Source organism: Oreochromis niloticus, linkage group LG6, assembly GCF_001858045.2.
Source record: "Oreochromis niloticus isolate F11D_XX linkage group LG6, O_niloticus_UMD_NMBU, whole genome shotgun sequence".
NCBI lineage: Eukaryota > Metazoa > Chordata > Actinopteri > Cichliformes > Cichlidae > Oreochromis > Oreochromis niloticus.
The window spans coordinates 24,577,009-24,603,457 of record NC_031971.2 but is presented as its reverse complement, the minus strand read 5'-3'; the positions used below and the strand labels follow the sequence as shown (position 1 = coordinate 24,603,457).

Below are 26,449 nucleotides of genomic sequence, written 5' to 3'. Positions count from 1 at the left end.
TGGCAGTGAAGGGCAAACATTCAGCCAGGTGATCAGCTTAACATTTAAACGCTTTAAACGTCCACTTGAAAAAAGAATCGAGCTCGAGGATGAAAGTTTTTTTTCACCTATTATAAGTCTCCCTATCTTCATCATCACAGGTTTTTCTTCAAATTGCAACCTTATAAAAATAGTATTAGTGAATACGTCCATTGTGGATCCTCTTCAATTAATGCACCACACTTAGAAACCTTAAAAAATAGCTCAGGTTGTTCTTGGTCCAAGTACAAGTGTCCCCGGGGTTGAAGGTGCTTGTGTTATGTGATATGTTGTGTATGATATAATTTTAATCATCACACTAGGGCTGTGTAGTACTTACAAACCTACTGTGAGCTGCTTCTTATTCACAAATGGATACTGTTTCTGATGCAACCCCCCGAGGGACCTGTGTCTCCTCCCGAGATTGAAACACAATGGAAATTTCTGGCACAACTTCACCTACTGCTAAGTGTGCGGAGAAGAGCGATAATCGGAAGAGGTTGAAGCTACAGCAACAACTTTATTACTTGACCAAAGCAAAGGGTCATAATCCCAGAATTGAACCAGGGACATCTCCCTTGTCAAGAAATGTGTAAACCACTACACTACAGAGGGTCTCAATATAATGGTTACATTATTTTTTCACCTGTGAGAAGTTTACGCAATTTATTGCACTGCATTTCCTGAGACTAAGGTACTTCAGCACCACATCCATACATGCTATCTCTTTTTTTTAAATAAGCCAAGGGAGACATTAGAAATATTTCCTTTTTTGTTTTTTATTAAAAAAATACCAACACAACCAAAAAGGAAAAAAAAAAGATATGTGCATTTCACAAAGAGACTCATGCATACATTCTGAGTTGAATGAGAACATGCTTTGTGTACAGTCGTGTTGTATGTGCCTCAATCCCACAATCAAAACAAAACATCACAGTAAAAGAAAAAGAAAAATAAGTTATCTGATTCACGACTGAACTGAAAAAGCAAAGGAGTGAGGAATAATAACAGTTTCTTCAGTGCTGCTGTGTAAACCATAAAATGCTAATAAGAGTCCTCGGGTGTGGTGACATGTCTGGGAAACTGAGCAGCGTACGCAAAGGTTTGACTGACATAACTTAAATAACAGCTGCACGATGTAGAGGTTAGCCCACCTCTACTAGAACACCTCACTTAACATGTAGTAAGTACCACATTCACAGCCAGCAGACAACAATCAAAAACCGTAGCTCTCATATTTCCATAAATAAATATAATAATCTATTACTTATTTACAGTGTTTCTTGATTAAAATTTACAAACGTAAAAAGACGACACCAAGACATATTTACAGAAAATATATACAGAAACAGTTCATAGAGCTGTGTAAGAAATCATCTACAATCACTTTTACCTTAATTATCTTCATTTGAAAAAAAAAAAAAGAAACAAAGGAAAAAAAAAAGGATTTTCAAGCATTTTCTTCATTTTGGTTAACTTCAGAAAACGTAGCAGCTTTGGTGATTTACAGTGTAAACCATATGTAATCCACAGCAATATAAATGACTGACTGTCAAACTCTGTATGCAGGATAACAAGCCATAATATGATGCTGTGAAGACTATCAGTGGAGTGGGATTATTAAGGCATTTACTGTATGTGCATCCATAAACTTCACTAACCTAAAAGAGTGTGGCTGGAAGGCATACAGGAGTGTTAAGACAACATGGTTTAGGCTTTTCTAGTTAAGCTCGTAAATCGGCACCCAAAGGTGTTGTAACAATCTGTATCTTAGCAAGTATGCCTAAAAAATATAGATAGCATCAAAAGAATCATGGCTCCAGGACTAATAACATCATCTACTGAAACTATCCAATAGTCCTTCATTTAGTAATAATTTAGTGGTCGGACTTCTTTATGTCCTAGTTTCCTAAGTTTCAAAGATTGTTTCCTTTTTTTCAACCCTTTTGCAGGCTTGGACGGCACAGTGCTGAGGTCAGAGACATAAGCCACAAAATGAGGTCAACGGAGGAAGGGAATGATGTTGTTAAGCAGCGGTTCTTGTTTCCATCACTTCAACTAAAACTATTTTTTTCTTCATTGGCAGGTCAAGCCATATCTGTGTCATCCATGCTCAGCATTTGCCGCTGGAAAAAAAGAGTAACATTGTATGAGCAAAGCTTTCAAACTGATTAATTAATCTTTATTTTATTTAGAAACAATATTTCTAAAATGGTTTTAGGTTAAGATACCTCAGGATACACGTAGCCGTCAGAGCCGTTCCTGCAGATGTGCAACTCATCCTCGGTGGTTTTCTGGTACACGGGGTTGTCAAAGTGGATGGTGTTGGTGTTTTTCCTATGCCAGTGTCTCCAGAAGTACATTGCTCCAAATACCAGCAGGGCCATAATCACTGCAGAAGAAGAAGAGTTAAATGCCATTCAATGAAAAAGAGAGCAGATTAAGTATCCTTGAGTAAGTGAGCAGGTTTAAGATCTCATGTTTTGTTTGACAGAGAGCTGTGAAGAGCTAAAATGTGGGACTTACTCAGTGGCAACACAACGTAGAGAGCAACAGGGTGGGAGGAGGGTGGGGCTTCTTCAGGCTGCACGGCTGCTTGTCTGTCACCTGAAAAAGCAGAAAATAAATGTTTTCTTCATACAGTCTCTTAAAAAACAATGCCACTCTTATTTGACATGAGCTAGAAGACAGTTAGCTTAGCGTCACACGCAGTGGAGAGAGTCTAGGAAGTTAGCCATAAAATTACCCATAAAGATATAATTCAACATCATATATCACCCAATAAATAAATATCATTCAATAAAACTGGTACTGGTCATTTCAACCAGGCAGTAAGTAAGCAGGAAGCTTTCTGGAATAAATGTGTTAAGCTACTTTACTAAAGGTTAACATAGTGTTGCAACAGTGCCATAGTATACAGTTAATGTCAAAATAATAAATTCTACTTGGGCAAAAGGTAGAAAAATACATACATACAATATGATGCCAAAAGCAGCATCAGTGTTTTTGGCCACAATTAAAAAATTCATAACTGGGATGAGAACAATAATCTGAGTAACTAAAAATTTAAAGGACGTTTCTGTACCTTGAGCAGTGACGGCAGGCTTCTCTGTTTTCTGACTAGGCTGCACAGCAGAGGTAGTTGTGGGTTTCTTGGTGGTTGTAGTTGTGGTGGTCGGGTCTGGCTGCCTGGGTGTAGCAGGATTTGTGGGACCTTTTGGTGGGAGCGGAGCAGCAGTTTTGGGAGGCGCAGCTGTGCTTTCTGCAAAATAAAAATAAAAGGCTTCATTTTAGGATTTGATGTAAAATTCCATCTTTTTTAGTAAGAAGAGGAGGGGACGTTTACCTGCCACGCATTTCTTCATGTCCGGTCCCAGGACCATGCCATCAGGACAGGCACAGGTGTATCTGGGAGACTGTGGGTCGTTCTGAGGGGCAGGTAGGCACAGGAACTCACAACCTCCATTAGTGCACCAGTTTGAACCTAAAATAAAACAGGGAAGGCATTAGAAAAAATGATTCTAATTTCACAGATTCTTTTTCCAATATCTCTAATGTACAAATGTTTCCTTACTGGCTGGCTGCTTGAGTTCGTGGTGCAGTACGATGTCTTCTGGCTGGACGAGGTCCTTTGCTAGCTCGGTGATGTCGCTTCCTGTCAAGCGGTTGGCACTAAACACAGCAGCATTGCTCAAGTCTGTCCAAAACACTTTCTCCTGTTTTTAGAAAGAAATACAACTTAAGTTAAACTTAAATAACAATTAGTACAGCACTCAACAATTGAAGCTCTGGCTTTATATGTTAAACCATTTCAGATAAAAACCCTCCATGAACTTCGTTAGACTTGGACTGGCTGGTTTTAACAATTTAAGAAACAACTAGTATTGTTAATAAATCAGGAAGATTTGCAGTTCCTGTCCTTTTCCTCTTGTGATCATTACCAATTCTTAGTGGCAGTTTAATCAAATAACAACAATCCTTTTGACCTTCACTGAGTCAAAGTTAATCTGGGAATAAACTGCCTTCATCACTAACCTCAAAGACGGTCAGGGAGAGCGGGTGGGAGAGTTTTTCCTCATTAATAATGAGACTGTGTCGGGCCCCTCCATTCACATCGATGCTGGAGAGAGAGTGCAGCTTGGAGTCCACCCAGTATAGACGCTGGTTGACCATGTCTGGTAGGAAAATGAAACACACAAATAATAGTTTTGACTACAATACTTTCATTATACAGTAAATAAAGATCACTGCTAAAAATGCATTCAGGAAGCTGTGCTTACCCAGGGTGATGCCATTCGGCCACACAATGTTGTCTTTTACTAAAGTAGTGCGATCCGCACCGTTCAGCCCACTCTTCTCAATCTTAGCTTCTTCACCCCAGTCTGTCCAGTACATCAAACTAAAGAGGACACAGCAAAAGAAACCGTGAGGCTAAAGACAAAACGCACCAGTTCATGTCAAACTGACACTAATCTAAGGAAACGTACTCGCTGCGATGTCTGTTTAAACACTTACTTGTTTACTGGATCGACTGTGATGGCTCGTGGCTTGTCCAGGTCCGTTGCGATCAGGGTCTTCCTCTTACTGCCATCCGTTGTTGCTACAGAAATAGTCTTCAAAACACTGTCAGTCCAGTAGATGTTGCCATGGATCCAGTCCACCGCAATGCCCTCTGGGGCCTCTATCCCACTGTCAACCACCACACTGTGGTGAGAGGAATTGCCAGCCACATCTATCACAGAGCTGTTTGGAGGAAGGTAAGAGTGGAGAGATTAATTTTATCTGCATCATGGGTCTTGAATGAGAGCCACTCCATACTGTGCAAAATGATGTAAGAAATCCATAAAGAAATGTAACATAGAAAACACAGACACAAATAGACTTCAGCAGATAATATAATAAAAAAGTATAATTCAGTTATAAAGTAAATAAAAAGGTTAATTTAATACAAAGTGAATAAATAGCGGAGAATATTCATATTAATTTCATATTAATTTAATAACTGAGCCAAGTGCAAGGTTATAGACCAGGATAAGGGACACCGATAAAGATTCTAACCTGTAGATTTTCTTCAGAGACAGGTCAGACCAGAAGATCATCTTGTTTGGCATATCCATGTCGAGAGCCACTGCGTTCTTCAGCTGTGGGATCACACGCACGTAATCGCTGCGGTCCACTGTCAGCTTCCTCACCTCGTGTCTGTTGGTGAAGTACAAGGTGGGCACTGTGCCTGGTGGAGACAGAGGAGGACAGTTTGGTTAAACTTGCCTGTCTTGTCTGAAGGTTGCGTCACAGGATCAAGCATTAAGTGGGTTTAAGTGGGCTTTCTTTCTAACATTACCTGATTCAGCCTTGCAGGTTTTGGTCGCAGGGTCAATCATATAGCCCTCTCCACAATCACACTTGTAGCTGCCAGGCAAGTTGATGCAGATCTGAGTGCAAGTGTCCGGCTCAGCACATTCGTCAATGTCTGCAGAATTGAAGAAGTTGGCTCATTTGTTTGTTTTTATTGTGCACATTGTTAAATGACATGTTTACGATTGTCTGGTTCTTAAGAGGCAGAATTTTAAATGTCTCCGTCCTCTCACCTTCGCAGGTTTTGTTGTCCGCCTTCAGCCTGTATCCAGCAGGGCAGGAGCAGTTGTAGCCAATCTTCAGATCGTTGCAGTGGTGAGAGCAGCCGCCATTTCCGGTCAAACACTCATTGTTGTCTGCAGAGACAAACAGGCAAAAAGCTTTCAAATAATATTCACGACAACCAAATCCTTAGCTGACCAGGAATTTACTCATTCAAACCACAAGCTATGTAGGTCAAGTCTGGTATTCTAGTCATATTTCCCTACAGGCTGGCAGCCATGAATGTGTACAAGATGACTTCACTTACCGCACTCTTTCGCTGGTTCATCAGACCCGTCCTTGCAGTCGTTCTGCTTGTTGCACACTTTCTCCATGTCGATGCACTCCCCACTGCGACACTGGAACTTGTTTGGGCCTTCACATACTGTGGAAGAGACCAGGGGAGTATGAATGAGACCGCAATGTAATCATGTGGGACTTTCTTTCCTTTCAAGAAGGAAGCTTTCGTTTACAGTTTGTGGGTGAAACTCAATGAAATCTTTTTACCTGTATCACATTCAATCTCATCAGTGAAGTCCCTGCAGTCATGATGTCCATTACATTGGAGGCTTTTGTTAATGCAGGAGCCGTCCTTACACTGGAACTCATCTGAGCGGCAAGTAGAATGAGCTGAAAGAGAAGGAAGAAGGTAAATGCATGAAAACACATGAGAGATGGGGAGAGAGAGTAATGGAATAGAGATTAGAATAAGAAGAAATACCTCCAGAAATTATTTACTGTCTCCATTAAAAATGCAATGTGCAGGTTGGCTTTAATGGTAACTATAAATACATTTTTAAAAACTCACTGCAGTTAGCCTCGTCCGAACGATCCAGGCAGTCGAACCCTCCGTCACACTTCCAGTTGCCATGGATACAGTCCCCATTTGCACACTGGAACTCGTGAGAGCTGCAGCGAGGCGTCTTCTCTGGCTTCCTTCCCTCACAGTTCTGGGGCCACTCATCAGACCCATCGGAGCAGTCACTGTCTCCATCGCAGCGCCACACCATCGGCACGCACATTGAGTTGTTGCATTGGAAGGAGCGAGGGTTACAGGTGGGTTTGTGACAGGAAGCCTCATCTGAGCCATCTGAGCAGTCGTTGTCGCTGTCGCAAACAAAGCTCTTGGATATGCACTGGCCATTGGCACAACGAAACTCATGATCGTCACACTGCTTGGCCGCTGTGGTGAAACAAGAGAGGAAGATAGGAGTTAGAAATCGATCAGTTATGATATCAATAACAACACTTATTTATTTATATGTATTAACTAGACTTCAGGATTGTAAATACACTATTAGTATTAGGTTTTTTTAAAGATTACTTGTCTTTAAGTCTGTTCTTCAAATCCCTTTTGAGATATTATTATTATACATTGAACAAAATTCATTCTTGCCAAAAACACTTTCAGTTAGTCGTGTCTTGTTTGTGGATGCTTTAGCACGAACTCTGAGGTGTAGAAAAACTCGGCTGTGGTAGAAAACTTACTGCAGTTTTTCTCATCAGCGCCGTTAGTACAGTCGGCTTTGCCGTCACATTGCCAGTCTTTTGGTATGCACTGGCTCATGGGATCGCCACAGCTGAACTGTGAATCCCGACAGATTTTGACTCCTGAGGAGAGAAACACAAAGCATGACTCATTTCACGTGACAACAGAGAGACACAGCTTGTTGCTATTATGTCGTAAAGCTTAACAATCATTTACTTGTAGAAGCTGCAGTGACTTTGTTAATGTGTTTCTGATTCACTGTGGTGACAGTTTGATCATTTCCTTCATCATGTACATTATCCAAAACTAAATATTTTTAATTGGAATTGTAAGTTAGTAACTTGCTGTGTTTTTACTGTTTTCTAAATATTAAAGAATTATCAAGAAATTGATCAGTCAAGCTTAAAAAAACTCGTGACTCCTAAGTGTAAAGTGTAGCTGTTATGTGATAACATACCACAGCTAGCAGGCAGCTCATCAGTTCCATCACCACAATCATCACTTCCATCACAAATCCACCTGCGGGTGATGCACCTCCCATTTCCGCACTTAAACTGATTGGCGTTGCATATGTAGGCTGCATCTGTGAAAGACAAAAATCACAACTGGAGTTCAGTGTGACGTGAGGACAAACTGCCACCATGGTTTACATTCAACATCACCAAATCTTCTTATCAGCACTCATCAATAAGCTCAGACCTTGTTGGCCGTGTTAAAACCTGTCATCATACCCCCCCAAAAAAAATGTTATCACTGTGCAGTTAAAGAATGACTGAAAAATACACACGGGGGGAAAAAATTACAACTGAAAGCCACTGAAGTTCGGACAAACAACGGTGTAAAAAACCCCAAATATGTTAACAAAGGAAATTTGTTAATGTGTTACTGAAAATTAGAGTTGAAAGACAGTGAAGTACGGATAAGTGATGCTGTAAATAAGGGGGGGAAAAAACAGGTTTTACTTATTGCTTCACTCAGGAAATTAACACATTAAGTTACTGACACTGTGTGGTTCCCGTGTCTCATGTTAGAACTAATCAAAGTGACTTCAATATAAAGTATTCGGACAAAGAATTATTCCCCCCAAGTCATTCACACGCAAAGCCCAGTTTTTACAAACTTAGTCAAAAGATATAGACACAAACAGAAAATGTATTCAGTCTTGTTCCTCTCTTCAGCAAAGAGTTGTTTATCTGTCGTTTCATGTAGGAGGCAAACATTTCACTACTGTGTTTAAGGTTAAAAGTTTAAAGCTTTGCAACCTTAAACTGACCATGGTTTCTTTCCGGCTCAGAGGTCGCGACCCTCAATGTCACCTCAGTGAACTAGCCGCTAAATGAAAAGGTGGCATTTAACATTGAGGCACGTGTGAAACTAACACAGGCCGGACACTGCCCCAAATATGCGTCATCCTCCATCACCTCCTCAATGCCTGTCCCTCCTGTGACCTGGAGGCTTAGGTTATTGTCAGGCTATCCCTTTAAGACAATAGCATGGGAGGAGTTGAACCATCACACCACCAGTTGCTGATTGGTCCCAGAGTGACATTCCTCATAACAGCATCACCACAGTGACCCGCAGATGGAGGCGGAGGCTCTAAACAGAAGAAATTCTGTCATCCCAGAAGTGTAAATAAGTGATGACACGTTACAAAAGAAACAGAACAGGTCTGACTGATTATGGATAAGTTGGTGCAGATGGTTATAGCACAATGAGAGGATGCTTTCTCAACACTTGATATGTGGCCAAAGGTTGCCTCCCTGCTCTTCTCGAACTGTGAAAAGTAACACTGAATTGAGAAATGTACTGTATTTCTTGTCTTGCTATTTTAGCAACATTTAGTTGAGTCTGAGTTTCCCTTAAAGGGGGAAAAAACAGCTCTCCCTGTCCACGTCTTACACAAACATAGGATGAAGCCAGCAGAGGTTCCAGGAACAGACTTTCCAAAACATACTACTGAACTAACGCACATACAACACGTTATTGAGTGCTCAGTTTACATCTACAGCAAACTTTAAACAACTCTCACTTATTTCCCCTTTTTATGAAGCACCCATTTAAATTGAATCCACTGAAAAAAAGGAGGAACAAAAGCAGGTCAAAAGCTGCTTCTTCCCAATCTTTAAACTTTCAACCTCGTCCCCAAGGGTGGAAAATATAAACTTCCCAAGCCTATGTTTTCATTTTCCACTGCTAATGTTTCCCACAACCCTCTTGAGTCTCTCATTAAGACTGCTCAGTAAAATGAGGTTTCCACGAACTCTTTACCGTAAGTCTTTCTCAAAGACAAAAGTAAAGTTGAAGGTGATATATTTCTCTCTGTTTTGTGTTTTGACATTTTCAGACCTCAATGTTCAGAAATTCCCCAACGGTTTGTGGCCTTGTTTGCCTCTTTGTTCATAACATGTCATAAAGCAAATTTGTGAACACTGCAGTTTAAATAGAAACTGATCTTTATCACTTTTAGTCAGTTTACAATCCGAAAACTAAGTTCAGAAGTATCACTACTGCATCAAAAACTACCTCTAGTCTATTTTAAAGATAGCCTTAGATGCAACAGACAGAGCCTTAAAACCTAAGACCACAAACTGCCAGTATGTTTACTAGTTTGAACAGGATGTCAGACAGCTCAGGTAGAGCGTACTTTTCTGCAAGAGAAAGTGCACCCACCAGTTTCTATTTATACCCACAGTATAAACCTTCAAAGCCACCAGACCTCACACATACAACACTACCATACAAGGCTATACAGGCACTACCTTAAACACATGCCAGGGCACTATGGTTCAGTTCAAAATGTAGTAAAACTAAAGCTTGTCTGACAGCAGAAACTTGCTTTACACAATCAGTCACAATGCTGAGTGACAACAATCATCCCTTGTGACTACATGAGACTTTGTTCTCTAACAATGCATTGCTGTCTTTCTGTGGTACGTGTCTGCAATATACACACACCAGAGGCCTTCATAAAGAGAAGGTTTTATTTATTCAATCATATACCCAGCAGTTAATTAATAACCAGGATGGATATCCATCACATGGACCGACAGCACTCACTTGTGCATTAAGTCTGGATTTATGATGATTAGTCTGGTCATGTAGCTGCACTTTATTGAGTCCAATGGAGTCACTGCCTGATAAATGAAGACAGTAATGTGCTCGAATGATGTTAGATTGAAACATGCTTTGAACAAGTGCAAGACTTGATAATGAGGTGGCCATCTGCAGAAGAGCGAAACTAGCAATGCTTTGCTTTGTGACCTTCAAATAATTTCAGTATTTTACGCCTAAGTAAAGACTATGTTAATGCGTGAATGATTCCTATACTCTAAAGCTGGAGGTATTTCTAAATAATAAATAGGCAAGACTATAAAGTGTCTCTATTTGTGAGTCACTGTACAGGTTTCTTCTCCCATGTAGGAAAAGGGAGGTTTTTATTACACACAAACACACACGCACAGCTATACATACACTAGCAAATATAATGAATGGAAGCGAAAATCTGAAAAGCTTTTGTTGGAGAGTACAGATTTTAGGGAGGATTAATGAAGCAGGGGGCAAAATGGTGCTGCTGAACATTGTTTCCTTAGGGGGAGTTCACTCATTCAGTGACCATGTTTCAGGACGATAATGGGACATTGTAAGGATCGGCCCAAGACTTCACATGGCACAAAAGCCTGAATACTAATGATGTGAGGGAACAATTGAACACGTTTTAAATACTAAATCTTGATTAAATGAATGTGTTTCATTCACTTTTTAATGAATTTTAATGTTTCATCGTGTTAAATATTAAATTTAAGCCATTTAGGGAATATATCCGTTTAATCCAAATTTCGACACCGCCTTTTTATTATCTGCTTTGTTCAGTTAATTCTCTTTAGTTCATATTTTTATTCAAAGGTTCCTGCGACACTTCTGGCTCAGTTTCCCCCATTTTTGCGTCACAGTGGAAAACGTAGGCTACATCCTGTCTTCTGTGAGGCCTGGAAACCTCTGAGTGTTCAAACTGTTCATTAACAGATACATTAACTCATTCTTTATACAGTCAGTAAAAGTACTTCGAAGCTATTTCCTCAGATATTTTTCAACAAATGTGCGCAGCTACAGTAAAAATGCAGACTTTCTTGCATCCAATTTCCTGCATCACGCTGGAAGGAGGGAGCCTCGTCTTTCAGCCGCACCCTCCACCCCTCCCAGCTCCATTCGTTGACAACGGCCTTTTTTGGGCCACGCCCACCCGAAACTCAAAGCCGGCCGGCAAGTCGAGCATGGTTGGATGTTCTGTTTCATTTTACAGCGAAATGAACCAATCAAAACGCCGTGCGTACATTCATTCATATATGCCAAAATCGTAAACCACGTTGTGGAATTATCCTTGGAATTATTGACTTGTATATCTTTATGTATATTTTTTTTATCGCAGGTATATGAATTACAGAATTCATATAACATTTTCAAAAAATAGAATAATTTTTACTCCGAGTCATTCAGCGGAAGACGTCAACATTTAAATCTATAACACCGCCTATAACCAAGCAAAAAGCCCACAAAGCAACCATAATACTGATACATCGAACATATTTCACAGCTATATACCGATACAAAGAATCAGGTTATTACACCCCATAAAAAAACAAAAAACAAAAAACAAAACACAAGAAAGGAAATGCAGTTGCCGGGAAATCTATTTCCTTACCTGTTTGAGGCAAACAATGAGTAAGCATCAACAGACACCAGCAAGCGGACAGCCCGGCAAGTCCCTTCCAAATCCCAAACATGTCCCGTTTCTTCTTATGTTGTCAGCTACAAAAAAGAAGTCAGCTGTGAGCACAGATGTGGAAAAAGAAGGAAGAGTTCGCGGTTGTATCTGTGCGTAAAAAGACTCCGGAGGAGACAGAGTCCCAGAGGAGAGTCACCCAGTACTGGTCCGTGAAAGCCGAGTGTGGGCAAAATATATTAAGGGGCCCGTGTGACATCTGACCATTTTCTATGCGGCTGACAAGAGGGCGGTGCCAAACCAGTGGTGTGATGTTTGAATTTGGCCTTGAGCATTGCTTGGGGGTGGAGCCTACTGGTTCCATCACTCCTCCATGAAGAAGCATAGCTTCCTCCTGTGTGTGTGTGTGTGTGTGTGTGTGTGTTTTAGAACGTATAATGTGTCTGAAAGGAAGAGGAAACTCTGACTGCACAATAAAGTATCTAACTGTAACACACTGATAGCACTTTTGACAAAAAAGCCACAAAAGATGCCACATGCAGTCTCACTACAGTCAGACTGACTGTGATGATAACACTTTGGTAAATGAAGACAACAAAAAGAGCAAGTGTGAGAGTGTGCTACAACATGTGGAGTTAAATAGTAGCAAGAAAGAAACAGTGATGAGAACCACACACATTTAGAGTGTGGTTGTTGTGCAACTTTCAGCCCCCTCCACCACCACCCCTTTATTCAACCTCAATTCCATATTAAAAACTAACCAGACGATTTATGAATGATTCTAATACAAAGATGACTGAAAAAGGAAAATAATGATAATAAATAATTCATAATAATGGGCCAAATGCAGCACAGATATGTACGCTGCATATCTTTATACTCCATCAGTTTCGCTGCAGCCTGACTGCTCTCCTGATCAGAATGCCTTGAATTGTCAGGATGCTTTAATTCTGACAAACTGACATACTTTAGCTTACTGTAGTAACCAGGTCTATGCAAATACAAAATATCAGGTTATTTGTGTCAACAGTCACTGTTCGATCTCCAAGCGCAGGCAGATCATTTGCAAAGCAAAATATCAGCTTTATAAGTGAAGCACGTTGTTTGCTGCAGAAAAAGCTGCAATTTACAGGAATCAGTCAAATACTCTGGGGGCCAGACGCCTCATGGATTCTTCCCTGGAAAACCTCTACAGCCAGGAAAAGTGGTCTGCCACGTCACTGTGTTCTCATCCCTCCCTTTAATGCTGCTTGATGTAACTCCCAAAAATGGAGTGTCTGGTTACACAGAAAAGTGATTCCAGTTTTTCCTCGCATGTTTTGGGGAAAATCACATTTTTAATAGGTTTGAGATCAGTGCCAATGAAGAAGAGAGATTTTTGCTTCAGAACACATGGACATGATACATATGTAGAAGTCAAATCAGGCAGATAAAGTGTTTTAATGTTTTTAAAGAAGGACTCGTGTCTGTGTGTGAGTGCTTCCATAGTAAGAAAGAGGGAGGAGGAGCTGGGCTTGGCTCCTCGTAGGGGCAGGGAATGATCTGTGGGAGGCATTCCTGGAATGTAAAAAAAGCAGCTGGATTACATATTCTGGTTCCCGGCATCACCACACACACTGCTAACACACACAGAGGGCAACTCTTAAACCATGTGTACACTTTAAATAGGGCCTACATCATGGCCGGTACATTTAGTCAAACATCAACTCTACTTACTTCTGTAAAGGCCTGTGAGTCATTAAAAGGGCTCCTTAATAATGACTTACAAACCCCATTTTTTCCCCTTTTTATTTGCAATGTGAACAGCAATACAAACACAGTATCACCACTGCTGTTAACAGAAACAAGGTTGGACCTGTTCCACTCTAGTGTGACACTGGGCCACCTGGACCTCAAACTGCTAAATGGAAATAAGCCATTATTTTATTATATTTAAGAACAATGTCAGTGAAAACATTTTTTTTCTAGCAAATACATAGTATCATTATATACAGTTGTTATAGATTTGGAACATACATTGGTACCATGACTGGGGGGAGCATGGGTGCAAATAAACCATATGCCATTAACATGATCTTGTTCTTTGACATAAGAGTGGGAATGTTATCCAGCTCAGTCCTAATTAATCAGCCGCTTTCTGAATTATTTCCAACATTCTCCATCTTATCCTGATGACTACTGTGTCTCCAAGTCTCCCTGTCTACAGTGTTGGTAGTCTGTGTTCACACCCTGATTGCCAATCACTGATTCGTAGGCTGAATTGTTATTTTGCTTCCCTCCATTAGCAAACACATTAATAGGAGATACCAGAGAAGGAATAAATAGTGGACTAGTTCTACTAGATAAATCTTCCGTACTCTGTGAATTCAGGCAGCCTTGAATTCTTATCGATGCTCTTCTACTAAAGAGAGAACTGGACTCAGTCAGAAACACACCACGTCATTAAATGCCTTGAGTTGTGAAAATTACGAGTGTCTCAGGGCCAACAAAGCTGATAAGCGTGCACATGCATACGTAATTCATGTGCAAACTCTGATGCCCGAAGGCCAGATGTGATGGTAAAGCAGCTAATGTCTAACAGGTTCCAGTTAAAATACAACTAACAAATCAGAAGTCGGAAGAGTACAGACACACACGCTCACACACTTACACAACTTTTTTCCAAGAGCATGGGTGTGTCTTTATGTCAGTGTTGCGTGAAATTTTCGCAACTCACGGTCTTACCCTAACTCAGGTCTGTCTCTGAGCATTTGTGGTTCTGAAATCATATAAAATTGTCAGCCACACCATTTTTCTGTTTAAAATCAGCACTTCTCTGTGCTGCCTGTGAACACAGTGGAACTTCCTTTAGAGCAATAAATCATTTTATTGCTGACAGAAACGCAAAAGTATAAAAGTTATTGTGAAGCCATTAAAGGGAACTCTTCATGGACTCGGGCTTGGACTTCAAGCTTTTTCTGACAAAAAAATCTTATTATAATTTGAAATTATACAAGGAAAAGTAAAATTACACACATATGTCCATGTTACCAGATATGTGTGCTGTTTGTGTCACGTGTATGTTCACTGCTTTGTTGTGGCAAAGAAGCCCAAAATTAGTGTGAATTACTTTTCCACTGCTGTTGCTGCTGCTGCCCCTCCTCCCTCCGCAGATGTTAACAGCTGCTTTTAAGTTGCTGGAGGGGCAGTCCAAGGGTTTCTAGAAATAAGGAAAACTAGTTTGTCCCCCTCCCCCTCTCATCCTTATGAATCAACACTGTGGACCTTCTGGAGTCTGCGATGAGTACATCTCCTTAGGCATACTGTACATTCATGAGCAAACATACATTTTAGGGGCATAGCAGTGCCGTTTGTCATCTGCAAGAAGAGTTTCTGTTTTGATTTGCTCGTATCACCATACTTGGAGTGAGACTCTTACAACATAACTCTACTTTTAGATTCTCTTGGATGCTTTGACCATGGTATTATTAATAAGAGGATTAAAGGTATGAATGAACAGAGGGACACCTGATTTTGTACTTCTGGGACTTTTTTTTTTTAACTCACTGAAGAAAGCTCTTTGGGCATATGGGCTTAAAATCACTGACAGATCTAAAGAGCATGAGTGTGAGTTCACTGAGTCAATCCTAAAATATTTCTTATATTTGTATAAGACCTCCTCCTAGTGGTGAAATTGGATAATTACACCTTCCCACTTGTTTCATGGAAGGAAGAAATAAATAGTTTCCGCTGAGATGTTTCCTACTTAGAAGACTAAAACATATAAATACTTCCAAAACTTTGGACTCTAACTTATTGGGATTTCTTCTTATTGGCCTCCAGCTGTTAGGAATACAATCTAATGGAGTAACATCATCAGCAACTAACTTTTCAGTTCTGATAAATGTGTCAATAATGCTGAGTAGTTGTTTATATTAAAAATAATTCTTTAAAGTTATTTGTCCAACATAATTTAAACTACACACAGTCCCACACTCAAAAAAAAAGAAAGTCATTTACAAGCTCAAATGAAAAATGCCTTTAATCTAAAAGTATGCCTAATCTATGTCTCACCATATTTTCGGCCCCTTAGTATCAGCTGAGTGTCAGTTTGGATCATTTCAAACTGGTTTCCTGAACATGACAATGAATTCACAGTACTCAAATGGTCTCCACAGCTACCAGATCATCCAATGAGGCACCAATGGGATGTGGTGACGTGGTAGATTTGCAGGATGGATGGGCAGCTGACAAATCTGCATAAGCGGTGTGACGCTATCACTGTTTAGGTTAGAAACCCCAAACAGTGATATCAGCATGGAGCAATATCTCAGAGGAATGCTTCCAGCATCTTGTTGACTTTATGCCATAAATAATTAAAGCATTTCTGGAAGCAAAAGGGGTCCAAGCATGACATTAATGCCCATGATGAGTGTATGTAAACTACGCTACATGTGTGGTAGAATAGGTAACTAGCTATGTGTCCATAAATTATACTGATTGTGCAAGCGGTACATGCGTGCATTCAAATTATAATCTGAAAATACTCTACACAGTATATCCAACACCACACAGCCACAGAGAGGAGCCAGTGTCCAAAATCAAAAGCAGAAAAAGTGCCGAAATAGATGAAACTGTTCTGAAATCCTAAAGTCACCACACAACAACAGAAGAACAAGTTACAGTACTCATATATTACAACCTTGTGATTCTTGAATTCTACAATCAGCAGTTGTAAGTACTTATACTGGAAGTGTGACAGGTAAGCAGCAGCAGCAAGGTAAAGTAGGGTGTTTTTATTCTGTACAATAGTGGAGAGTGACTCGGCCTCAGCTCCATCGAACCTCAGACAAATAACTGTGTAGTGTTGCTAAAGAGCTTCTGAGAAGTCTGGAAACACCCTGCGTACACAGCTGGCTGGCTTTCCAACCTAAACAGTCACAAACATGTGATGTACACACACCTCAGGAATCACAGCAGGTCCAGAGACTGTTGTCACAAAACATCATCAAAGTGAGGCAGAGATGAAACATCAGCTCTGTTTATATCCAGAGGATATACACAAGGTCAGGCAGCAGCTTAAGACTGAGTTAAAACACAGCTCAGTTTGCCTTCAGAGTTTACTTCCTTAAAGGTGTGACACAATACTGAGTAAAGCACAGCCTTCAGGTTATGCAAGGAATTATTTACAGTTTGTCCAAAAATTAGAAAATACAGATAACTGATTAAAAGGAAGTTAATGTTTTAATAGTGAAACTTATGATGGCAACATTTGACCTTAAAACCCATGTTTGACATTTCAAACATTTTCTGTAACTCACTGAGTGTTACATGGTTATGTTTATTCCAAGATTTGGTAATATGTCCTCCTGTTGGCATCCATAAGTGGATACGACAAAACAGACAATAGGTGGCAGTATAGTAAAATGTAGTATTAATTTGGATCATAATACCAATGCATTAACTTTTTATATGTAACGTTTTTATACAGGTCTTGGTGGCAGGGTCAGTCTCATAGCCCTCTTCACAATCACACTTGTAGCTGCCTGGCAGGTTGATGCAAATCTGAATGCAAGTGTTCGGCTCAGTGCATTCATCAATGTCTGCAAATAAACAAATAGAAGTAAGAACTTGGCATCTTTGGATTCTTAAAAAAAAGTTGTTTCTAATGAACTTTCTTAAATCACATGTTTATGAGCCATGGCCTGGTTGTTAGAGTACAGAAATGTTTCCGTTCTCTCACCTTCACAGGTTTTGTTGTCTGCTTTTAACCTGTATCCAGCAGGACATGAGCAGTTAAATCCAATCTTCAGATCGTTGCAGTGGTGAGAGCATCCGCCATTCCCGGTCAAACACTCATTGTTGTCTACGGAGACAAAGAGGCAGAAATTTTTAAAATAATATTCATGAACAAAAGATCATTAGCCAACTGAAAACTCACATTAATGCGTTTCTGAACATAACAATCAATGACCAGTAATATTCAGATAGGTGACACATAAAAAACATTTATTTAATCTAACACCGCATCTTTAGTAACTCTACTCTTTAGCAATGAATATGGCCCCACTTCTTGTATGGTGCCTGACAGCATCAGGACATGCTTTTAATGAGATGACTGATGTCATCGGGTATCTCCTCACAGATCTGGACCAGGGCATCACTCAGCTCCTGGACAGTCAGAGGTGCAGTATGGCTGTATTGGATGAACTGAATCATAATATCTCCAGAGCTGTTCTATAGGATTAGGCTGCACAGCAGAGGTAGTTGTGGGTTTCTTGGTGGTTGTAGTTGTGGTGGTCGGGTCTGGCTGCCTGGGTGTAGCAGGATTTGTGGGACCTTGTGGTGGGAGCGGAGCAGCAGTTTTGACTTTAACGGGAGGTGCAGCTGGCTTAATTTCAGGATTTGATGTTAATTCCATCTTTTTTAGTAAGAAGAGGAGGGGACGTTTACCTGCCACGCATTTCTTCATGTCCGGTCCCAGGACCATGCCATCAGGACAGGCACAGGTGTATCTGGGAGACTGTGGGTCGTTCTGAGGGGCAGGTAGGCACAGGAACTCACAACCTCCATTCGTGCACCAGTTTGCACCTAAAATAAAAAAAGGAAAGGCATTAGAAAAAATGATTCTAATTTCACAGATTCCTTTTCAATATCTCTAATGTACAAATGTTTCCTTACTGGCTGGCTGCTTGAGTTTGTGGTGCAGTACGATGTCTCTTGGCTGGACGAGGTCCTTTGCCAGCTTGGTGATGTCGCTTCCTGTCAAGCGGTTGGCACTAAACACAGCAGCATTGCTCATGTCTGTCCAAAATACTTTCTCCTGTTTTTGGAAAGAAATACAACTTAAGTTAAATTGATTAACTATAGACAATCATTCTTTACAATACAATAATTACAGTTCTAAAACTGTTTATAACTTGTATAGTTCATATTTCATATTTCTGTATAGTTTTCATATTTATATCCTGTACATAGCTTGTACACTCACTACAGCCTGTACATACTTATAGTTATAGCATATTCATAGCATACCTTCATACTGTGTACATTGTAACATACCTATAATAGACCCATTTTTGTAACATATCTATGCATCTTATTGCTAATATATATTTTGTAATATATCTATTGCTAAAGCACTTTATGGATGGATGCAAACTGCATTTTGTTGCAATTCTATTGCATATGACAATAAAATTGAATTCAATTCTATTGTATTCTATTAACAATTAGTACAGCGCTCAACAACTGAAGCTCTGGCTTTATATGTTAAACCATTTCAGATAAAAACCCTCCATGAACTTCGTTAGACTTGGACTGGCTAGTTTTAACAATTTAAGAAACAACTAGTATTGTTAATAAATCAGGCAGATTTGTGGTTCCTGTCCTTTTCCTCTTGTGATCATTACCAATTCTTAGTGGCAGTTTAATCAAATAACAACAATCCTTTTGACCTTCACTGAGTCAAAGTTAATCTGGGAATAAACTGCCTTCATCACTAACCTCAAAGACGGTCAGGGAGAGCGGGTGGAAGAGTTTTTCCCCATTAATAATGAGACTGTGTCGGGCCCCTCCATTCACATCGATGCTGGAGAGAGAGTGCAGCTTGGCGTCCACCCAGTATAGACGCTGGCTGACCATGTCTGGTAGGAAAATGAAACACACAAATAATAGTTTTGACTACGATATTTTCATTAAACAGAAAATAAAATCACTGCTAAAAATGCATTCAGGAAGCTGTGCTTACCCAGGGTGATGCCATTCGGCCACACAATGTTGTCTTTTACTAAAGTAGTGCGATCCGCACCGTTCAGCCCACTCTTCTCAATCTTAGCTTCTTCACCCCAGTCTGTCCAGTACATCAAACTAAAGAGGACACAGCAAAAGAAATCATGAGGCTAAAGACAAAACGCACCAGTTCATGTCAAACTGACACTAATCTAAGGAAACGTACTCGCTGCGATGTCTGTTTAAACACTTACTTGTTTACTGGATCGACTGTGATGGCTCGTGGCTTGTCCAGGTCCGTTGCGATCAGGGTCTTCCTCTTACTGCCATCCGTTGTTGCTACAGAAATAGTCTTCAAAACTCTGTCAGTCCAGTAGATGTTGCCATGGATCCAGTCCACCGCAATGCCCTCTGGGGCCTCTATCCCACTGTCAACCACCACACTGTGGTGAGAGGAATTGCCAGCCACATCTATCATAGAGCTGTTTGGAGGAAGGTAAGAGTGGAGAGATGAATTTTATCTGCATCATGGGTCTTGAATGAGAGCCACTCCATACTGTGCAAAATGATGTAAGAAATCCATAAAGAAATGTAACATAGAAAACACAGACACAAATAGACTTCAGCAGATAATATAATAAAAAAGTATAATTCAGTTATAAAGTAAATAAAAAGGTTAATTTAATACAAAGTAAATAAATAGAGGAGAAAATTCATATTAATTTCATATTAATTTAATAACTGAGCCAAGTGCAAGGTTATAGACCAGGATAAGGGACACGGATAAAGATTCTAACCTGTAGATTTTCTTCAGAGACAGGTCAGACCAGAAGATCATCTTGTTTGGCATATCCATGTCGAGAGCCATCGGGTTCGTCAGCTGTGGGATCACACGCACGTACTCGCTGCGGTCCACTGTCAGCTTCCTCACCTCGCGTCTGTTGGTGAAGTACAAGGTGGGCACTGTGCCTGGTGGAGACAGAGGAGGACAGTTTGGTTAAACTTGCCTGTCTTGTCTGAAGGTTGCGTCACAGGATCAAGCGTTAAGTGGGTTTAAGTGGGCTTTCTTTCTAACATTACCTGATTCAGCATTGCAGGTTTTGGTCGCAGGGTCAATCATATAGCCCTCTCCACAATCACACTTGTAGCTGCCAGGCAAGTTGATGCAGATCTGAGTGCAAGTGTCCGGCTCAGCACATTCGTCAATGTCTGCAGAATTGAAGAAGTTGGCTCATTTGTTTGTTTCTATTGTGCACATTGTTAAATTACATGTTTACGATTGTCTGGTTCTTAAGAGGCAGAATTTTAAATGTCTCCGTCGTCTCACCTTCACAGGTTTTGTTATTCGCCTTCAGCCTGTATCCAGCAGGGCAGGAGCAGTTGTAGCCAATCTTCAGATCGTTGCAGTGGTGAGAGCAGCCGCCATTTCCGCTCAAACACTCATTGTTGTCTGCAGAGACAAACAGGTAAAAAGCTTTCAAATAATATTCACGACAACCAAATCCTTAGCTGACCAGGAATTTACTCATTCAAACCACAAACTATGTAGGTCAAGTCTGGTATTCTAGTCATATTTCCCTACAGGCTGGCAGCCATGAATGTGTACAAGATGACTTCACTTACCGCACTCTTTCGATGGTTCATCAGACCCGTCCTTGCAGTCGTTCTGCTTGTTGCACACTTTCTCCATGTCGATGAACTCCCCACTGCGACACTGGAACTTGTTTGGGCCTTCACATACTGTGGAAGAGACCAGGGGAGTATGAATGAGACCGCAATGTAATCATGTGGGACTTTCTTTCTTTACAAGAAAGAATCTTTTGATTACAGTTTGTGGGTGAAACTCAGTGAAATCTTTTTACCTGTATCACATTCAATCTCATCAGTGAAGTCCCTGCAGTCATGATGTCCATTACATTGGAGGCTTTTGTTAATGCAGGAGCCGTCCTTACACTGGAACTCATCTGAGCGGCAAGTAGAATGAGCTGAAAGAGAAGGAAGAAGGTAAATGCATGAAAACACATGAGAGATGGGGAGAGAGAGTAATGGAATAGAGATTAGAATAAGAAGAAATACCTCCAGAAATTATTTACTGTCTCCATTAAAAATGCAATGTGCAGGTTGGCTTTAATGGTAACTATAAATACATTTTTAAAAACTCACTGCAGTTAGCCTCGTCCGAACGATCCAGGCAATCGAACCCTCCGTCACACTTCCAGTTGCCATGGATACAGTCCCCATTTGTACACTGGAACTCATTAGTTTGGCAGCGTGTTTTCTTCTCTGGCTTCCTTCCCTCACAGTTCTCGGGCCACTCATCAGACCCATCATCGCAGTCTCTGTCTCCATCGCAGCGCCACACCATTGGCACGCACATTGAGCTGTTGCACTGGAAGTAGTGAGGGTTACAGTTGTGGTTGGAACAGGACGCCTCATCTGAGCCATCTGAGCAGTCGTTTTCGCTGTCGCAAACAAAGATTTGAGGTATGCACCGGCCACTGGCACAACGAAACTCATGATCGTCACACGTCCTGGCCGCTGTAATGTGATAAGAGAGGGAGATAGGAGTTAATATGGGTATAAAGGTGGAAAACACATCAACAATAACACTTTTAAAATACATTTTCTAACTTATATTAACTAATTTTTCTTACTGTAATCTTCAGGTAAAAGCACACAACCCCAGTCAAGTCCAGCTTTTCGCATCAGTTACTTAGCTTTCTTATGTAACCTCACTGGTAATTATATTGCAATGCACTGCTGTTATGGTCAGCTTTACCACTACAGTGCCATTTCTCTGGGACACAATGGTTCACATAGTCACCAACTGCTAAACCATTGCCCAACCTGTTGTTGCTTCAAATTCACACATCCCTAATTATAGATTAGGAATTAAAATGTTCCTAGTTTGATGTTTAAAAGCATTTGTAAAAGGCAAAGTTCCATGTAAAAATAGGGCAACAAACTGTATTTACATTACTGAAAATACCCGTATTTCTAAGGGACAGTTATTTTCTGTTATTTTACGGTATTATTTTGGCGCCCCAGCTGCCGGAATATTACTGGTTTTTTAGGATGTTTTTTTTAACTGTGTATAGCTGGGTTTGGGACAGGAAGCCTCATCTGAGCCGTCTGAGCAGTCGTTGTCACTGTCACAAACAAAGATCTTAGGTATGCACCGGTCACTATCACGATGAAACTCATAATCTCCACACAATAACAACACTTATATATTTATATATATTAACTAGACTTCAGGATTGTAAATACACTATTAGTATTATCTTCTTCTTTTTTTAAAGATCATTTGTCTTTAAGTCTGTTCTTCAAATCCCTTTTGAGATATTATTATTATACACTGAACAAAATTAATTCTTGCCAAAAGCATTTTCAGTTAGTCGTGTCTTGTTTGTGGATGCTTTAGCATGAACTCTGAGGTGTAGAAAAACTCGGCTGTGGTAGAAAACTTACTGCAGTTTTTCTCATCAGCGCCGTTAGTACAGTCGGCTTTGCCGTCACATTGCCAGTCTTTTGGTATGCACTGGCTCATGGGATCGCCACAGCTGAACTGTGAATCCCGACAGACTCCTGAGGAGAGAAACATGAAGAGTGACTCATTTCACGTGACAACAGAGAGACACAGCTTGTTGCTATTATGTCGTAAAGCTTAACAATCATTTGACTTTGTTAATGTGTTTCTGATTCATTGTGGTAACAGTTTGATCCAATATTCCAATAATTAAATATTTTTAATTTGAATTGTGAGTTAGTGAACTTGCTGTGTTTTTACTGTTTTCTAAATATTAAAGAATTATCAAGAAATTGATCAGTCAAGCTTAAAAAACTCATGAATACTAAGTGTAAAGTGTAGCTGTTATGTGATAACATACCACAGCTAGCAGGCAGCTCATCAGTTCCATCACCACAATCATCACTTCCATCACAAATCCACCTGCGGGTGATGCACCTCCCATTTCCGCACTTAAACTGATTGGCGTTGCATATGTAGGCTGCATCTGTGAAAGATAAAAATCACAACTGGAGTTCAGTGTGACGTGAGGACAAACTGCCACCATGGTTTACATTCAACATCACCAAATCTTCTTATCAGCACTCATCAATTAGGTCACAGCTTGTTGTTGGCCGTGTTAAAACCTGTCATCATTCCCCCTAAAAATGTTATCACTGTGCAGTTAATGAATGACTGAAAAATACACAGGGGGGGAGAAAAATTACAACTGAAGGCCACTGAAGTTCAGACAAACAACGGTGTAAAAAAAACCCAAACATGTTAAAGGAAATTTGTTAATGTGCTACTCAAAAATAGAGTCAAAGACAGTAAAGTACGGATAAGTGATGCTAAAAAAAAAGGGAGAAAAAAAACAGGTTTTACTTATTGCTTCACTCAGGAAATTAACAAATTAAGTTATTAACACTGTGTCTCATGTTAGAACTAATCAAAGTGACTTCATTATAAAGTATTTGGACAAAGAATTATTCCCCCCAAGTCATTCACACCAAGCAGCTGAAAAGAATTCACAATGGTTTATGCTTTCTGACTGGACAGTCACAATTGCTCAATATTTAATTAATTATTGAGTTATTTATTGAGCAGTATATTTCACTTTTTCACACTGAGTGCTCGGGGATATACCACAGGTAGCAGGCTCAATGCAGTGCCATCACCTCAAATATTGCTTCTATCAAAAATCCACCTGTGGTGGTGCACCTCACCTCAAATTCCCATTCTGCAAATGTAGGTGGCATTTCTCAACTACAAGTGGAGTCCAGTGTGCCGTGAGGACAAATTGACAATTAACATCACCAGCTTGTTATCAGCAATGATCTCTCCATTCATACCTTGCTGAGCATTTGTAGTAACGTGTTGGACATGTGCAGAAGACGCATAGAGGATATACTGGACAAAGGATATTGAATGTATAGCTGCCAAGCAGGAGGAAAAGAGGAAGACCACAGAGAATATTCATGGAAGTAGTAAAGGAAGACGTGCAGAGGGTTGGTATGACAGAGGAGGTAGGATAAGGTGAAGGCTGATGATCTGCTGGTGGGGCTGATAAAAGGAGCAGCCGAAAGAAGAAGACAACAGTGTGTGGGTATGAAGCTAAACTATGCCAAATATAACCGTTCCCCATAAAACTATTTGACACTATAAGCCAAGCTGGTTAAAGTAGTTCAGCAGTAGATCATGCATCAGTTTACAACTTGAAATTAACCCTCTCCAGGCAGGCGTTGCCGATTTGCAACAGTTAAAAACTAACAACCTGATTACCCCACATACATATTTTATGAGGGTTTTTTTTACTCAGAAGTACCACTGCAGGACTTGGTTGTGCATTAGCAACTAAAACTCAATTTGAGCCTGAGAGGGTTAAAAAGTCTGATTTCAATGTGTCCCTGACTTACAGACAAACATCTGTCCAAGAGGGAAAGCTTTTTTCTTTTTTGCATGTAAACAGATGTACTCTTGGTTTTACTGCACATGTAGTTTTATCACACTTCTCCTTTCTGCATAAGTTTTAATGAAGCACATCGAGTCTACTACAACACAGGAGGAAAGAAAGAGTTGGTGAAAAGTTCAATTTCTTACCAGTTTCAGACGAACAATGAACAAGTGTCAAAAGACACCAGCAAGCAGACAGTCCTGCGAGTCCCTTACAAATCTTAGACATGTCCTCTTTTATCTTCTTTTTCTTTTTCTTTGACAAGAATAAAAAGATGACTGTGAGCAAAACTATATAGAGAGCCTCAGTCACATGAGTGTTGCACCATTCCCAGCTGGGGTGTTTGAAATTGTCAGCAAGCAGCGCTGAGCCCACTCAATGTGCTTATCTTCGTCCCAGCCAGTGAGTTTTCCTCTCTCTGTGTGTGTGTGTGTGTGTGTGTGTGTGTGTGTGTGTGTGTGTGTGTAAACTGACAAATACCAATGAATATACCTGTATGTTTCATAATGTTGCTCACAGAATTAAAAGGAGTTTTTGGAAACAAGTTTTTTATTGGCAAGAAGAGTTATTGCTGTAAAACAGGGTAATAGACAAAATATAAAAGAATGTTTTTCTACTTTAGCATCAACACCCCTGAGAGTAAAAGTTACTTTTTCTTTTATAATCAGAGGTAAACATTCACTCTTTCAGAGCATCCGCTCAGGTGATGATATGGACAATTACACAATTACATTATTCAGGAAGTACTATGGAGACAGGGTATCTTCACTGGGAGGTGTTGGAAGGTGGATGGGGCACAAAGTAAGCCAAAAGGAAATGTGTCAAATTGGTAAACACCATGTTGACGTGCAAAAGAGGTTTTTGTCATTAACTTTGGAGAGAAAGGAATCTACCAGTAGCCATTTGTTAAATCCAGAGTCATTAAAAAACAAGCAGTGCCCAACAAGTCCAGAAAATTGTCGACTTGGAGCACTAGGTGTGACACCCAAGCTAGTTCACAGTAATAACAACAGAGCTACACCAGGCACTCTGCGACTCTTCTGTTAGCTCCATCTCTACCATTGCGTTCAGTCCTTTCAGAGTCACTTTTTTCTCGTGTGAATAAGATCGTAACATCACACAGTCATTGTAACGTTGTATGAGATTTGTGTTACCTAGCTAAGGAACAACACCCAATGGCAAAGCTACAACTTGGTATCATCTGGCCTCTGGACCAGCGAGAGATGGTCCTCAGAAAGGAGATGGCTGAGATTTGGAACCTGCAGCCCCAACTCATCTCTGTCCTTCACGGGGGTCACCAGAGAAACAGGCTCCACATCCTTACTTGCTTTTAGGAGGCTGAGGTGGTAGATTTGTTTTGCTCTGTCCCCTGTTAGACAGATGCATCAACAGACTGTCTGTAGATGCATCTACATGAAGGACGGGGTGGGTGGG

At 40.4% G+C, this 26,449-nt stretch overlaps 1 protein-coding gene across 2 annotated transcripts; it reads right to left on the bottom strand.

The window, feature by feature from the left end:
• Positions 1-1,578: 1,578 nt before the first annotated feature.
• Positions 1,579-25,417, bottom strand: ldlrb (low density lipoprotein receptor b). Of its 2 annotated transcripts, XM_025907772.1 has the most exons (26): positions 25,162-25,417; positions 23,444-23,569; positions 23,025-23,141; positions 21,717-22,091; positions 21,416-21,538; positions 21,177-21,293; positions 20,881-21,003; positions 20,634-20,762; positions 20,351-20,522; positions 19,808-20,035; positions 19,573-19,691; positions 19,329-19,468; positions 18,504-18,645; positions 18,276-18,413; positions 5,607-5,729; positions 5,360-5,488; positions 5,077-5,248; positions 4,534-4,761; positions 4,299-4,417; positions 4,054-4,193; positions 3,593-3,734; positions 3,365-3,502; positions 3,104-3,280; positions 2,545-2,625; positions 2,250-2,410; positions 1,579-2,144 (listed from the first exon to the last, which is right to left on the bottom strand). In XM_025907772.1, exons 1-26 carry the CDS (start codon positions 25,241-25,243, stop codon positions 2,106-2,108), a joined length of 3,780 nt encoding a protein of 1,259 aa, XP_025763557.1. In that variant the 5' UTR covers positions 25,244-25,417; the 3' UTR covers positions 1,579-2,105. The 2 variants fall into 2 exon arrangements, with proteins under 2 accessions (XP_025763557.1, XP_019215411.1); XM_019359866.2 differs by lacking the exons at positions 18,276-18,413; positions 18,504-18,645; positions 19,329-19,468; ... (9 more) ...; positions 23,444-23,569; positions 25,162-25,417 and adding exons at positions 5,903-6,019; positions 6,142-6,264; positions 6,443-6,817; ... (1 more) ...; positions 7,581-7,706; positions 11,823-12,098.
• Positions 25,418-26,449: the final 1,032 nt, after the last annotated feature.